This window comes from Pollachius pollachius, assembly GCF_949987615.1.
Source record: "Pollachius pollachius genome assembly, chromosome: 18".
Taxonomy (NCBI): domain Eukaryota; kingdom Metazoa; phylum Chordata; class Actinopteri; order Gadiformes; family Gadidae; genus Pollachius; species Pollachius pollachius.
Genome location: NC_136951.1, coordinates 8,935,616 through 8,950,615, shown reverse-complemented (window position 1 = coordinate 8,950,615; position 15,000 = coordinate 8,935,616). Strand labels below are relative to the sequence as shown.

The 15,000-nt window shown below is 44.2% G+C and overlaps 1 protein-coding gene across 1 annotated transcript in view; it reads left to right on the top strand.

The window, feature by feature from the left end:
* Positions 1–6,954, top strand: part of lhx3 (LIM homeobox 3) — a gene marked incomplete at both ends in the record, with an annotated part of 9,915 nt that extends 2,961 nt beyond the window's left edge. The window contains 5 exons of the mRNA XM_079755712.1: positions 1,892–2,063; positions 2,339–2,541; positions 4,363–4,514; positions 5,857–6,028; positions 6,503–6,954. Of these exons, the coding sequence (XP_079611838.1) occupies positions 1,892–2,063; positions 2,339–2,541; positions 4,363–4,514; positions 5,857–6,028; positions 6,503–6,954 (1,151 nt within the window). The remainder of the gene's footprint in view (positions 1–1,891; positions 2,064–2,338; positions 2,542–4,362; positions 4,515–5,856; positions 6,029–6,502) is intronic.
* Between the last annotated feature and the right edge of the window lie 8,046 nt (positions 6,955–15,000).

The window sequence follows — 15,000 nt, the reverse complement described above, 5'->3', positions numbered from 1 at the left end:
CTCTATGTGTCTGTCCCTGCTATGTGGTTGATATCTACGGCGGACAGACTTCAGAGCTTCAGATCATTGTACTGGGATATTTATCCATAAAGTAAGCTCGAGTGATGCGCGATGGAGGGGCTTAGCGCGCGGAGTTCGCCGAAAGGCGCACCGAACCACGCTGAGAGGCTTCTTGCGTTCTTGGCGCAGAGTGGGGAACTCGGGAAAGGTAATTGGAAGATGATAATAACGTATAGTTATATATGTCGTAAGCCTCTGGTAAAAGGGATAAACACTAGCCTATTATATATTGGTAATAACCGCAACAGATTTGGCAGAAGTGTCATTGGGCCTGTAAGGTTATCATTCTTACGCCAAATACAGTCTGCAAGGCCTCATATGTTAGACTTTTGGAATCAGGCCTAACGTTACACAGTGTTCCCGTGTGTATAAGGATACACACGGGAACTAGGATTACATTTTTTCCTGAACAGTTTTGACAGTCTGGACATTTTGGTATCCATCATTTTAATATCTCCAGGACATGGTGTGCACATTGCTGGAACCCATTGGGTTATGCCGTGAGACTGGGCCGTGTCTTTCTAGTTTTCCAAACCTTCTGCATTAGTGATGTCCTGGCTGCACCTGGCCGTGACGCGGCTCTCACCGGTGGGGGCCAGAGAAAACGCTTTATTAAAATTTCATAAATCTTCCACGACGTACCACATAGAAACAGGCGTAAATGATACATTTGATATGGGCTCGATGGATTGAGTCCCTCGTCTTAATACCACCAAAGAAAAGGCTGAACTTAAATTTCAGTGTTCTATTAAACCGTTCCATCAAGATTAATTTAATGCCCTTATTTATATATTACTTTTTTAATAAGGAATCAAATAATAGTAACAATACAATAAACAAATACGCTAAACGTGAGCCAAACCTAAAGTCTGCCTCCTCGTCTTCATTTAGCAAACAACTCAAAGGTCTCTGATCATAGTTGATTTATTATTATTATAAGGCCTTTTCTTCAGGTAGCCTATTTATTTATATTGCAGTACAGATTGCCATGCATATACAAAAATATATTTATGTATACATATCAATATATTAGTATATTAGCAAAAATATGTTAGATTTTTGTCTTTTTTATTCTAATTATTCCGAAGATGCATTCAATTTGCTTGGCATTACGTAACATAATGCGTTCAACTCAAGCTTTGAAGTGGACATGCGTGAATATAATTTAGTTTGTAGCCGGCTTTTTGGATAAAGTAAAAATATTATTATCGTCAATATAACTGCGAGAGAATTTGTGAAGCGTATCTATAGCATGGAGACGTATTCCTTATGCCTTATTCTCCATAATTTAGAAAAATGGTTTTAATAATCTTGACTTTGATGGTAAAGGCATGGTGGGGTTGTTTTGCTTGAGTTTATGATGGGTGAAATATGACACGACATTTTGATATCCTCGATGATCGTGTTTATAATACTGCATTGTTATATTCTAGGCTGTCTATCAACTGGAAAATCATTTTTTATTAAGGAATCGTATATTTTGTCAAAGCATTAATCAAATTTTATGTATTTGCTAAAACAAAATCTGTATTTTCATTGCACATTTTTGTAAATATGTGAACACTGTAAATCTCAAAAACCCGGAGCCACTTTTTGCATTTTCAATAATGTATTTACTAATCAATTGTAGAAATGACACTATTTAATCTATCTACCACAGAAAAATATATATCATGAGAAATCGCAGATATGCCTGCAAAATATCAAAAGCAAACCCATTTTCCTCACGTGTTTGTTTCACAATAGACCAATTTTATATTTTTCTTTACGCAGAGCTAATGTGAACTCATGAAGGCTCATAATAACCCCCCCTGTTGTCCTCTCCCCCCAGAGATCCCAGTGTGTGCGGGCTGCAACCAGCACATCGTGGACCGCTTCATTCTCAAGGTGCTGGACCGCCACTGGCACAGCAAGTGCCTCAAGTGCAGCGACTGCCAATCCCAGCTGGCCGAGAAGTGCTTCAGCCGGGGGGACAGCGTGTACTGCAAAGAGGACTTCTTTAAGTGAGTACACCACACGCTGTAAAAATCCACTCCTTTTGGGGGGTTTATTTTTAGTAAAATAAATTTGGATAGTCTCACTCATCCTCTTCTCACTGATAATGAGAACAAAACATCCATCCCCCATCCTCACCGACGCGCTCTCCACGCCTTGGAAAGCGCTTAAGACTGCATGCAAGGAATTTGCATTATTAGTATACGTATAAGCCAACTTAGAGGGAAAGCTTTGATGTGGTCGTTATTATTGTATTAATCTTGGCCCCGCAATTTTCCAAAAGGAGATTTGGGACAAAATGCGCCGCGTGTCAGCAGGGCATCCCGCCCACCCAGGTGGTGCGCCGGGCGCAGGACTTCGTGTACCACCTTCACTGCTTCGCCTGCATCGTGTGCAAACGGCAGCTCGCCACGGGGGACGAGTACTACCTGATGGACGACAGCCGGCTCGTGTGCAAGGCAGACTACGAGACCGCCAAACAGAGAGGTAAGGGACGGTCGTCAAGGGGTAGGTTGGTGGTGGTGGCTCCACTCCACTCAACACGCAAGCACACGCGTGCACACACACACACACACACACACACACACACACACACACACACACACACACACACACACACACACACCGCATATCATCAATTAATTATTGTGAAATACAACCCCCCCCGCACACGTTTCGTTATTCTGTTGGAACGACCAGCAAAAATAACAAATCCAAACACAAATATAATGGGTGTTTTGCATGCTTAATGGGGTTTGACCTTTAATTAAACGGCAGACTGAAGCCCCATATTTCACGTGACAATGAGGTCATCGCGCGCCCTGACGCAAACTTTGACCCACCTGAGCGGACTGCGTGGTCGGCAGCCCCCCGATCGATCGCAACGGACTCGTTCTGTACAAGAGGCCAAGAAGCCTCCTTCAGATGGTGTAACGTTGGAGTGTGTGTGTGTGTGTGTGTGTGTGTGTGGGAGGGGGGTGCTCTTTCGTCGACCAACTCATAAATTACGGAGACCCGTTGGTTTATCTTTGTTGTAGGTTTTTTATCTCTTCAAAATAAGGGAAGAAATATAAGTGGCTCACCACAATCGGGTCTAATACAGGTTGTCAAAGGAGTGTAGATTGTGATATGGCTTATTCTTGTAGCCTATATATATATTTTAAATAAAGCTCAATTCCTGTTTTTTTTTAAGAAATAGACAGACCACCACCAATAGTGCATTTAAACAGTTATCCTCTCTATTGTCCTTGTGAAAATCATTTTGTAATAACAGACCAAGCATGATCATGCTGAAAACTTTCAATTAGCTAAAAGCATGGATTATGCAGGGATAACACATATATCACTGGGCTGGAAACATAATGACTGTTGAACTGAAAAGTGGCCTGTGTTTTGTGTTGCTATACTTCTGTATAAAGACCTTCACAGCATTGTGCATGAAACATTCACAGCCACCTTTACTGATATTAACAGCATCCGTACATTCTTGTATGAAAACAATAATGATATTCTATCTCAGCCTTAGGCCTATTTCCCAATTAATTAGTACAGGCTTCATATTTTCAAGCGCATGGCCATGTCATAAACACACAATAATACCACTAAACCGGGTCCTGCGGTCTGCTGGAGCATCCGAGGCGCTGGTGAACTGTTCCGCAGCCCATCTGCGGTTGAATTTACTGCGGCGCACTAAGAGCTGATTTACGTTGTGAGTTAACACGAGTTTTCAGGAAAAACACACAAGTTTATTTTACTAATGAGACGCCGCTATCACTTGGACCGGTTCCATTGGGTTTGTTGGTTTTGTAGTTTTTCCCTGCTGTTTGTTCTGTGCTGCTGTTTGGCCTACAGAAGAGACGCATTCTGGATACTAAAAAAATACACAAAATAACAAAACGAAACCTTTGGTAGTTCTAACGAATTAGTTAGAATTTTAAAAATAAATAAAAAATATTATTTAATAAAACTTTGAGGCATCATGGACTGCATTAGGTGGTGCATTGACCACTTATACGCATGTGCATCGTCTATGCTAAGGAATATACAGGCCTACTACGCTATTATTATTTTAACACGTTGTTTTAAGGCCTACAGTGAGGCCTACATTCTTTACCCTACCGAAAACCTTCAAGGCTTATAGGCCTATTAAAGGCCTACAGTAGGCCCATTATAGACCTACTACAGGCCTACTAGGCCTACTTTAAGGAATCCAGGCTATTGCGGGCTTTCATCCATGATGTGATACCCTTGTGTTCTCCCAATTGGCAGACAGTGACTGATCCTTCCTGTGCGTCATTTACATTTCAGAAGCCGACTCGACTGCCAAGCGGCCGCGAACCACCATCACAGCCAAGCAGCTGGAGACGCTGAAGAACGCCTACAATAACTCACCCAAGCCCGCCCGCCACGTACGGGAACAGCTCTCCTCCGAGACGGGCCTCGACATGCGGGTCGTGCAGGTATGAAGAGACTAGAGTGTATTATTATCCATTAAAAGCCCTTCCATTAAGGGCGCTATATATACCGCGCTGACTCAGTTTTTATCAAGGGTCATGTGTTGCTTAAATTGTGGTGGTGTGGGGGGTGGTGCTGGTTTGATACATATATATTAAGTACGACTTCCGTAGCAATGTCACAGGGTTAGGGTTACTGCACGTGGTCTGTGAAGAGAGCGCTTTTATCGTAGTGGTGGATAACTGTGCGCTGATCACTTGCGGGGATAAAGGAGAGGCACGATTGTCCACGTAGCTGTTGGTTATTCCGCGGGGTTCAAGGCGGCCATAAAGGGGCTCGCTTTAGGTGATATACACTCGAGAGAGCGGACACAGTAAACGGATCCTGAACCAGGGACCGTTTGAAGGCCTGTAAGCAATGTCGAACCAAAAAAAGTGCATTGCATTGGCCGATATTATTAAACACCATAAGAAACAGCCTATAATTCATGAAAACGAATGTTTTTATTACTTTATTCTCTTATTCATACATAGCATTAATATGTTAATACTTTATTTGTAAGCCTATATTTTCATTTGTATTCTTATGGGATTCTTCCGTTATTTTGTATTCAGTTTTTATTACCTTTTTCTTAGCCGCTAAATTTATCGTCCCGATGTGCGAGTTGCGACCACCACGCAGGGAATTTGAATAATTCAAGTCAACGGGCGACCGGGGAGTGGTGGAGGCTGTCTGCTCCGCGGGGTTAAGGACAACTTGTAGCTGTCCGCGAGTTAATCACGTTCGCGATAAATCTCGCGAGGGGCCAGGGAGTTGTGAGCATCGGGTCTCACCCCCCACTGCCGTAAAGTCCTTCCGTCTGGGTTCAAAGGGACAGGCTCCTCTGTAGTGCAGACTGTCCTTGCGTCAAGCAATTTCGAGTGTGAATGCGGTGCTGTTACAAGGAGGATAGGACTGGTATAATTTGACCAATGGTAAACAGCTGGGCCCACCCAAATGTTTTACAAGAAGAATTCCATTTCAATGATTTAATGCACCTTGAAGGGTTTTGACATAGGCTGTATTCTAAATCGACATTTACATTATAAAAAATAAAAAAATAACCTGAATTTATGATACGTTCAAAGAAGCAAGGCTATAACTTGCCGAAGATAACAAAATTAAATAAAACTAGGAATCAACACATGTATAATTTTACATTTTGTGTTTAAATTGACCTTAGTAGGGCTATTGTCAGTAATATGAACAAGCTTGAATGAATGAACCTTTCTCTACTGGGATAAATCTTAACCAATAGGTCTCTCTCTCTCTCTCTCTCTCTCTCTCTCTCTCTCTCTCTGTCTCCAGGTGTGGTTCCAGAACCGGCGAGCGAAGGAGAAACGTCTGAAGAAGGACGCGGGCCGTCAGCGCTGGGGCCAGTACTTCCGCAACATGAAGCGGTCCCGGGGCAGCTCCAAGTCGGACAAGGACAGCATCCAGGAGGAGGGCATGGACAGCGACGCTGAGGTCTCCTTCACAGGTACACAGCGCCCCCCCCTCTATGAAGCAGGCCGTGTGCTACGTGACCAGGGTCCCGCCAGAGTAGCAAAGGAAGGGAGAGGAAGTGTCGTTTTGTGTTTTAATGTTCTTTTGTATTTCGTATTTATCATAAAGTGCACCGTAGGGGTTCACAGGGCATCCACAAGCTTTTCAATCAGTGTAAACAAATGACGGTATGTTTCCAATCAATTCAAGAGACATGGGTAAAGTGAGCTCAAGTGGAGGCTGCCTGCACCCTTTGACACTTAAGACTGTTGAGGAGCAGAAAAGTGTAAGGGCCTAAGTTTCATTCCGCAAAGTCCACTGTATCTCCAGCCTACTTGTTCCCTAACCTGTTCCTTGGAGCATGTTATCAGTATACCCTGTCAGCCCATGTAGCTCTGGACAGAATCATCTTCCCAGTAACTCAATGGACTAAGCAGACAAGTCTTAACCCTGTGCTCTCCTCCCCCAGACGAGCCCCCCATGTCGGAGCTGGGCCACCCGAACGGCCTGTACAGCGGCAGCCTGAGCGATTCCTCCCCGGCCATCGGGGGGCGCCAGACGGGGAACAGCAACAGCAACAACTCCTCCTTCCCCCTGGAGCACGGCGTTCTGCCGTCCCAGGATCAGTTCCACGACATCCGCTCCAACAGCCCCTACGCACTGCCGGGCTCCCCGGGCTCGCTGCAGGCTCTGCCCAGGCACCCCCCTCTCATCTCGGGCCTGGCATACCCGGAGTCGGGGATCTCGATCATGAGCCAGGGCGGAGGCCCCGGGATCAACCCCGCCATCAGGGGCTTAGCCCTGGGCCACGGAGCCAACGGGCCCCACTCCGACCTGTCCACGGGCAGCAGCGGCGGTTACCCGGACTTCCCCGCCAGTCCTGCGTCCTGGTTGGACGAGGTGGATCACGGGCAGTTTTGATTCGTTGATTGAGAAGGATTTTGACTTTTTTCCTTTGGGGTGGCAGGGGTGTAGGTTAAGCTATGAAATAGTCACCATGGACTGCAGGTTGCAGGGAAAGAGGAAAGCGCTCGGAGCGGACAGTTCTGGCTGGGGTTGTGTTCGGCTCTTTCGTTCGGTGTCGCCTCATATCAGGTTCAAGTTCAATTCGCTTTCAGACAATACAAGATGGTAGAAATGTCAATAAATCAATGCACTTGCCTCAAATGTCATCCTCCGTCAAACAACATCATGTGAAAATCCAGCATACTTCGGACAATCCTGTCGGAATTGGCACGACAAAACCACCACCCCGCATAGGGACTCTCTCATGGGACCGTTTCAAACCATAGTTACAAATGAATTTTTTTACCCTGCTGTCCCAATCTCACCACCTTTTGTCTCGTTTTATACATCTCAATGTCCTTAGGTGCAGATTTTGGTTCAAAAGTCAACGTCTTTAGGTGTCTGGTTGTTGCCAAATGTCTATATAAATATATATATATATATACATACATATATATATATATATATATATATATATATATATATATATATATATATAATGGTTGATCACATTGGGGAGACTTTATTTTTGTATGCAACCTTCTCGGACATGACCCCCCTGAACACGAAGACTTTGTGCTTGAAGACGGCGGTAAAAGACACAGTTGTCTTTCTGAACAAGACTATGGAGGTCCAGTCACTTCTATGCATTTGTGTTTTCATCATGTCTCGTTACTTAAGTTCCACTCAAAGCACCCCCCCGTCTCAAGGCCAGACGTTTTTTGGCCCCCCCGGGCTGGTGTCTATGTGTTTGTTTCTGTGAAAGATGTTTTATGTCCTATTTATTCTCTCTGGTGGCGATGATGATGATGATTGAAGATTATGATATTCATGATGATTATGCTGAGTCATGAATCATGATGCAGGTATTTAATAAATAAATTTGTCAGCTAAATGCAAATACTGTTTCTTTAGTGTTATGCCTGGTTTTTGGAGTGTAATGCGATTATATTATAGATTTTCATAGATTATATATATTAACATTGCTGAAAGAATCAATGCATACAATGCACGTCTTTATGGTGAATCTCACATCTTGAGGAATTATTGTCCTTTGTTAGAAAAAAAAGATTAGAATATTCATATATTGGAAATTAAAACAAGGCTAAATTATCTTGACATCCCCGACAGAACTCCAAAAATCGAATGCTCAGGCAAAAACAAACAAAACAAAGGTATCTTTGGATGTTGCAGGCCTGTAATAAACAAGTTCAATCATTTATTTTGGCCAGGCAGCCCTATTGCTTAAACGAGCAATAGTCAAAAAATGTTTTGGGGAAGGGCTTTGGAGGAAGGCCTGAAGGGAGGAGTTTAATTTTTCAGTTCAGTATACTCTCAAAATGTAGCTCACTCTACACCGACTTTTCAGAATTGCCTTTCCTAGCTTTGACCTTCAATACATTTGTATTTAATTCAGGCAGTTATAAAAGGGCAAAGATTCCTTAGACCACATACAACCCTCAAAACTCCACTTTCATGTCCCAGCAAGCTCCTATAGAAGCAGTCCTCCGGTGGGCACCTATACATTAAGACTTTTCCATTCCTACCCTATAGCTCTCTCCCTCCCTCTCCCTCCCTCTCTCTCTGTCGTATCACAACATGGTGAAACCAGAGCGACCGTCCAGAGTTTAGTTGTGTGTGCAAATTGATCATCTGGCTAAATACCAACAGTGTATCAGTTCGGTGGCCCTTTAGTGGTGAAATCCGATGCAAACGGTGAGGCAACGCATCAATTCAGAGATAAGTTGATCTTGTTTGCCCAAATGTCCCGCTGGGGAAAAGGAGTTTTCAATCCATTAAGAGAGAAGGGGGATCAAGTGCCCCCTTGTGTGTTTTCCTCGTATGTTGAGTTATTCAAAGTCAGCTTCAATTAAATAGATTAAACAGCCTCAGTGCTACTGCATGTTACTGACTGTGTCTGCCTGTGTGTGTGTGTGTGTGTGTGTGTGTGTGTGAGTGTGTGTGTGTGTGTGTGTGTGTGTGTGTGTGTGTGTGTGTGTGTGTGTGTGTGTGTGAGTGTGTGTGTGTGTGTGTATGTGTTTTTGTACAGCCTAAAGTATATAATAGACCAACAGAGCTCCAAAATGATAGATCTCTCACTCACACAAAACCATCACGTGACTATCCTCAAGTAACTGAATTAAATGTAAAGCTCTTTCTTAGAGTGTGCATTTAAAATAAAAATCCAACGACTACTTCAAGGTACGGAAACCCTCTGTCAAAATGAAGGAAACAGAAAAAAGAGATTGGCTGAATAGGGTTTGGCCCAGCTTGATTGCTCTCAGAACATAGAATTCATCAGGTTGGCATATATTGGTTTTAATGCCAAGAAACAGCATATTTTATCAACAAGTATGTGTGTGCGTATGTTCTGCTATACACACACGTGATCACATCCAGTATTCCATGCAGGCATGGGAAAGCAGACCTCTCCTGCCTTCTATTTTGTTAAGCTAAACCCTCAAAGCTTTTGTCTGCCTTTCACGCCAGCTAACCAAGTTAGCTCTCCTCGCCGTTCTCACACTTTCCCAGCAGAATACAGAGGACCAGCTAAGACAGCTACATCCACCCTGAATCCCTCCACATCGGCGGCCACAATGTCTTACAATAGCCGCACAAAAAGCACGACAGGTGGGAAACCTGACCTCAAAAAGTGTTTGGCTAAAGCAATAAGGAGTCAGGTGTCCGAAGACTGGTGTTTGGACCCCCAACACACACAGACACACACATATACACACACAGACACACACAGCCACACACACCCACACACACACACACACACACACACACACACACACACACACAAACACACACACACACACACACACACATATTGTTCCACCTATAAAACAGATTATATTCTGCGTTACCATTGAAGATTTGTACCGAAACGTCGTGGAATTGGAATTGGAATCTGAAATGATCTGTTGTAGGATTGTAATTCCTTGTAACACAGTGATTTGAACCATAGCTGTATTCTGATTGCGTGGAGGTTGAACATTTGGTGGTACAATGGTGCTCTCACACATCAGGTGCAGCAATAGGCAAATGAGGATTTTTAATTGTGATGTGTTCCCTGCACTTTTATGTTGGCCAAATCCAGTCAATCCATTATATGAGCTAAAAGGCTTGAAAGGTAGCTTCTGTATTTATATTCATTTTCCATTCATTAACATGTCTTGTGATTGAGATCAAACTCATAGCTTCAGTCGTCAAGAGGACTTATTTTGGTCCAACCAGCATCTTTGTACTTCATAAAAATACAGATTGCTTCTTAATTGAATCATGAATACATAATGCACAGTTCTTATATGACAAGAACAAAACGCATTTTATCAGTTTACCTCGTCTACCACTCAACCTGCCTCCTTTTCCCTCCATCACACACACACAGACACACACGTACACACAAACACACAGTCAAACACAAATACACACACACACACACACACACACATATACAACCACAAACAAACACATACTCACAACACGCACATACACACAAACACATACACAAGTCACAACACCCACACACACAAACACAGGACCTGCCGTGTGTCAGATGGAGCAGACTAAATCAAGGCTGACAGTAACATCTCCCCCGGGCCCAATACGTCACGGCTACGATTCAGGCCTAATGGAGCACTGGCCCCTGGTGTGTGTGTGTGTGTGGGGGGGGGGATGTGTGGAATGTGTGGATTTGTGTGTGCGTATTTATGTGTGTGTGTTTGTGTGTGGTTGTAAGTGATTTTGTGAGATTGAGATTTTGTATTTGTGTGTGTGTTTGTGTGTGTGTGTATGTGTAATACACATACACACACACATACACATACACACACATACACATTGTGCATGTGAATGTGTGTGTGTCAGTGTGTGTGTGTGTGTTGGTGTGTGTGTGTGTGTGTGTGTGTGTGTGTGTGTGTGTGTGTGTGTGTGTGTGTGTGTGTATTAGGCCAACACCACATGCATAGGATTCTTTGTACTTTTTTTCCATGCACAACAGTATACTTTTCTTCAATGACCCACTGTAGCATTACAGCAGAGGCCACAAGGGATGCTGGGTAATCCTAAGCATCTATGGTGATGGAGGACTCCAGGAAAACACATTAATCAACTGCTGCAAAGTATGAATGAAGGAATTAGATGTACATTTTGGTCCCACAGAAGATAGATGTAATTAAAGTGGTTGAGGAAATAGAACATGTGAATATTTTGAATAAATTCAATTGATTGAATCAGTGAAACTTAATCCTTTTTGTGCATTAATCGTAAGCCTGGAAAAATACAGTAACAACAATGATACCATAGGCCTATTCATATTTATACATGTACATCTTCAAAGCGCCTACTTCAGCTTCCCATCTCCTGCACATCTTCTCCCCAGCTCTAATCCACTCAAACTGTCCTCCTTCATTACAACACATCGAGCTTAAACGTCAACACCTTCATTTGCTGGTGGACTGTTTCATTTGTTTCCCGCAGGAAGACATGCAGGGCAATAAAGCAGGCCCTTCACATAGACACCAACCACACAACCATCCACACGCCAGCACTCTGCCTGTAGCCACAAGGCTGACCCACAGAGCCAGAGCTGTTTTTTTTAATGCTTCAGATTAATGGGTGCGCCATCATTAAAGCTATCCAACTAATCAACGCAGCCATTAGCGCGTGTTTCCACTGACGACTTTAATCAAATCCGTCACTGCTCCGCCCCGCCATTACCGGCTCGCTGCATAATTATCGCCCAATTCCATCCTTCACACAACACGGCGATGCCATATCTCGCGATCCGTCTCCGTCTCCTGTGGCTGGCTGGGCGCGAGTCGTATTAGAAATGTACGGGGGGGGCGCTTATGGGACTGGGGGGGGGTGCTTGGAGTGTGCCTGTTGCAGCTGGCATTTAAATGTCTCTCGTTTTTCATGCAAATATGGGATGTCATTGTCTGGTCTGGTGGGTGTAGGGGGGGGGGGGTTGTATTCAGTGTGTGATGTACTTTATTGAAATGTGTATTTGCATTTTGGTACACGGTCGAGGTGTATGGGATGGAAATGAATGTGCGTTTGCATGAGTTTTGTAAATTTAAAGAATTCGTTCTTACATTTGTTCATGTATTCCTATTCTAAATCTATTTTTATTTTTAGACCATGTTTCACACCTTTAACGGTGAGGCAGTTGTCTTTGAATCAATGACGGAAAAGAACGCTTGGTCAGAAAATGAAGAAAACTTTTTCAAAATGGTCCCCATTTCTTCATATCTCTACAGTGCCCTCACCAGAGCTCCTTTTCCACCTCCCCACCCCGGCCTCCTCCCTCTCTGTAGACATCGGGACAGCAGCGCTTCTTTCATTTTTGTTTTTTCCACATCTAAATAATCAACTGCTTTCCCATTAAGGGGCCCTTTGCTGTCTTGGTAATGGCCCCCTCTCTGGGCCCGGGTGTCAGGGGCTGTGGTGGGGGGATGGGGAGGGTGGGGGTGCTAAAAGGCTCCCCAAGGAAGCTAAGACCCCCCGCCCCCACATACACGCATCAGCCTCCACCAGCCACCCAAATGGACAGCACCCACCAGCACTTTTCATTTATCAGACCAGCCTCAGCCAGGCTGAACTAAACCCTGAAACCCTTCAGCCCAGAAACACGCTGTTAACGGTTAGGGAAATTACTTATTTTTTTCAAACATGGTAGCATGATATATGAGGGCATGAGGACGGAGTGGTAGGAAACATGACTCGCTTCTGCCTGAAATCATGTCTTTAACCCAAGGAACAAAACCCTCTCTCTCTCTCTTTCACTCTAACATTCTCTCACCCTCTCTGTCTCTCTGTCTCTCTGTCTCTCTGTCTCACTCTCTCTCTCTCTCTCTCTCTCTCTCTCTCTCTCTCTCTCCCTCTCTCTCTCTCTCTCTCTCTCTCTCTCTCCCTCTCTCTCTCTCTCCCTCTCTCAATCTCTCTCTCTCTCTCCCTCTCTCTCTCTCTCTCTCTCTCTCCCTCTCTCTCTCTCTCCCTCTCTCAATCTCTCTCTCTCTCTCTCTCTCTCTCTCTCTCTCTCTCTCTCTCTCTCTCCCTGTGTCTGTGAAGCCGTTGTGATCCCTGGCTGAAGTCAAGTGATAAATCACTTAGCCTGATTGTGGCTTCTGGAGCCGTGGTGTGGGTGGGTGGAGGTGGAGGGCTTCAAGCAGGCCCAGCCCACGCTGTAGGGAGATGGAGAGATTGGGGGTGGGGGGGGGTGGATGAATAGGGAAAGAGAGGGATAGTTAGAGAGATAGATGGCTGGGGAGGGAGGGAGAAGGGGTGAGAGAAGGGGAGAGATGAACAGATGGAGAGAGTTGGGTTGGAAAGATGGAGAGTTGGGGTTGGAAAGATGGAGAGAGCGGGCAAGGGAGAGAGGAGAGATGGGAGGAATAGAGATGGGGAATGCAGGGATGGGAGTTCAGGGGAGATTGAGAGAGAGGGAGAGATGGACAGAAGGGGAGAGATTGAGCGAGCAGGAGGAAATGGGGACGATTACAGCAGGACTAGCAGCAAATGTGTCCTTCCATGGATGAAATTGGTCTAAGAGAGGAAATATTTCCTATTCAAGACTTTTTAGGCATGTCTGGAGCGAGCAGGTAGGGGTTAGGGGTCATATTGCTCAACGATGGATACAGGGGAGACTCAGGTCATCAGGGGATGGAACCCAGAATCTTTGGGCCAGGAGTCAATCAGCCTAAAGACTAGACTCAGGATGGATCAATGAAGCCAACATCTGTCACACAGGGCGAGGTGGTCTTAGGCCTGCCTCTCTTTTGATCCACTTGTCTTTACATGTCCATAATCCAATAATCCACTGGAACCAAAGAAAGGAGAAAAAAAACACAACCAAATGTAGGGCAGAATGACGGACATTGTTTTATTTTCAGCACACTCACTGGATACAAACCTTAGGCTTTAACACGACACTGTTTACTTTGATACTTTATGAATGTTTTCTAATTCCAGAGGTCTTGAAATTGTGGAATTCAAAAGAAGAATAAAGAAAAAGATTAGAAACCTTGACGATAGGAACCATACTTACATTCTTAATACAGTAGTCAATAGAACTGCTGACGCGTTGATGTGGATCAGCTTCTCAGAAAACCAATATTATCCCAATATTGACTAATTAGTCAATAGTACTAATGATGTACAGAGACACAAATTCAACATGTACATTATCAACACTAGTATGGGAGTCATTTGTAAAAAAGAAAAAAAAAGTCCCCTCTTGTGTTTAATGTAGTATAATAGCATAGGATGAGTTTATAAAAAATAAAGATGTGGGTGGCATGCACAGATGTATATTAAAAATGAACAAGTGAACAAACAAGCTATAGTATTTTGAAGCATTTTTTTATGGTTTCAAATAAGTCTGAAAGCTTTTCTCTACTTCTTAATATCCCACATTCCAGTGAGCTTCTTTAACGCACCTTCTGAAAATCGTCTCACACACATTTCAACAAATAAAAGATTTCCTTCTGGTAGTTCAGTGATGGTTAACTAGACTGTGTCCTAATGGAGGGAGAGGTGTACTCCACTCCCTCCTCCAGCCCAAGGTCACCACCATCACCACCACCACTTACTTCACCCACAGTCAATCTACACCTCTCTCTCTCTCTCTCTCTCTCTCTCTCTCTCTCTCCTTTCTCTCTCCTCTCTCCTCTCTCCTCTTTCTCTCTCTCTCTCTCTCTCTCTCTCTCGTTTCTCTCTCCTCTCTCCTCTCTCTCTCTCTCTCTCTCCTTTCTCTCTCCTCTCTCTCTCCCCCCTCTCTCTCTCTCTCTCTCTCTCTCTCTCTCTCTCTCTCTCTCTCTCTCTCTCTCTCTCTCTCCTTTCTCTCTCCTCTCTCCTCTCTCCTCTTTCTCTCTCTCTCTCTCTCTCTCATTTCTCTCTCCTCTCTCCTCTCTCTCTCTCTCTCTCTCCTTTCTCTCTCCTCTCTCTCTCCCCCCC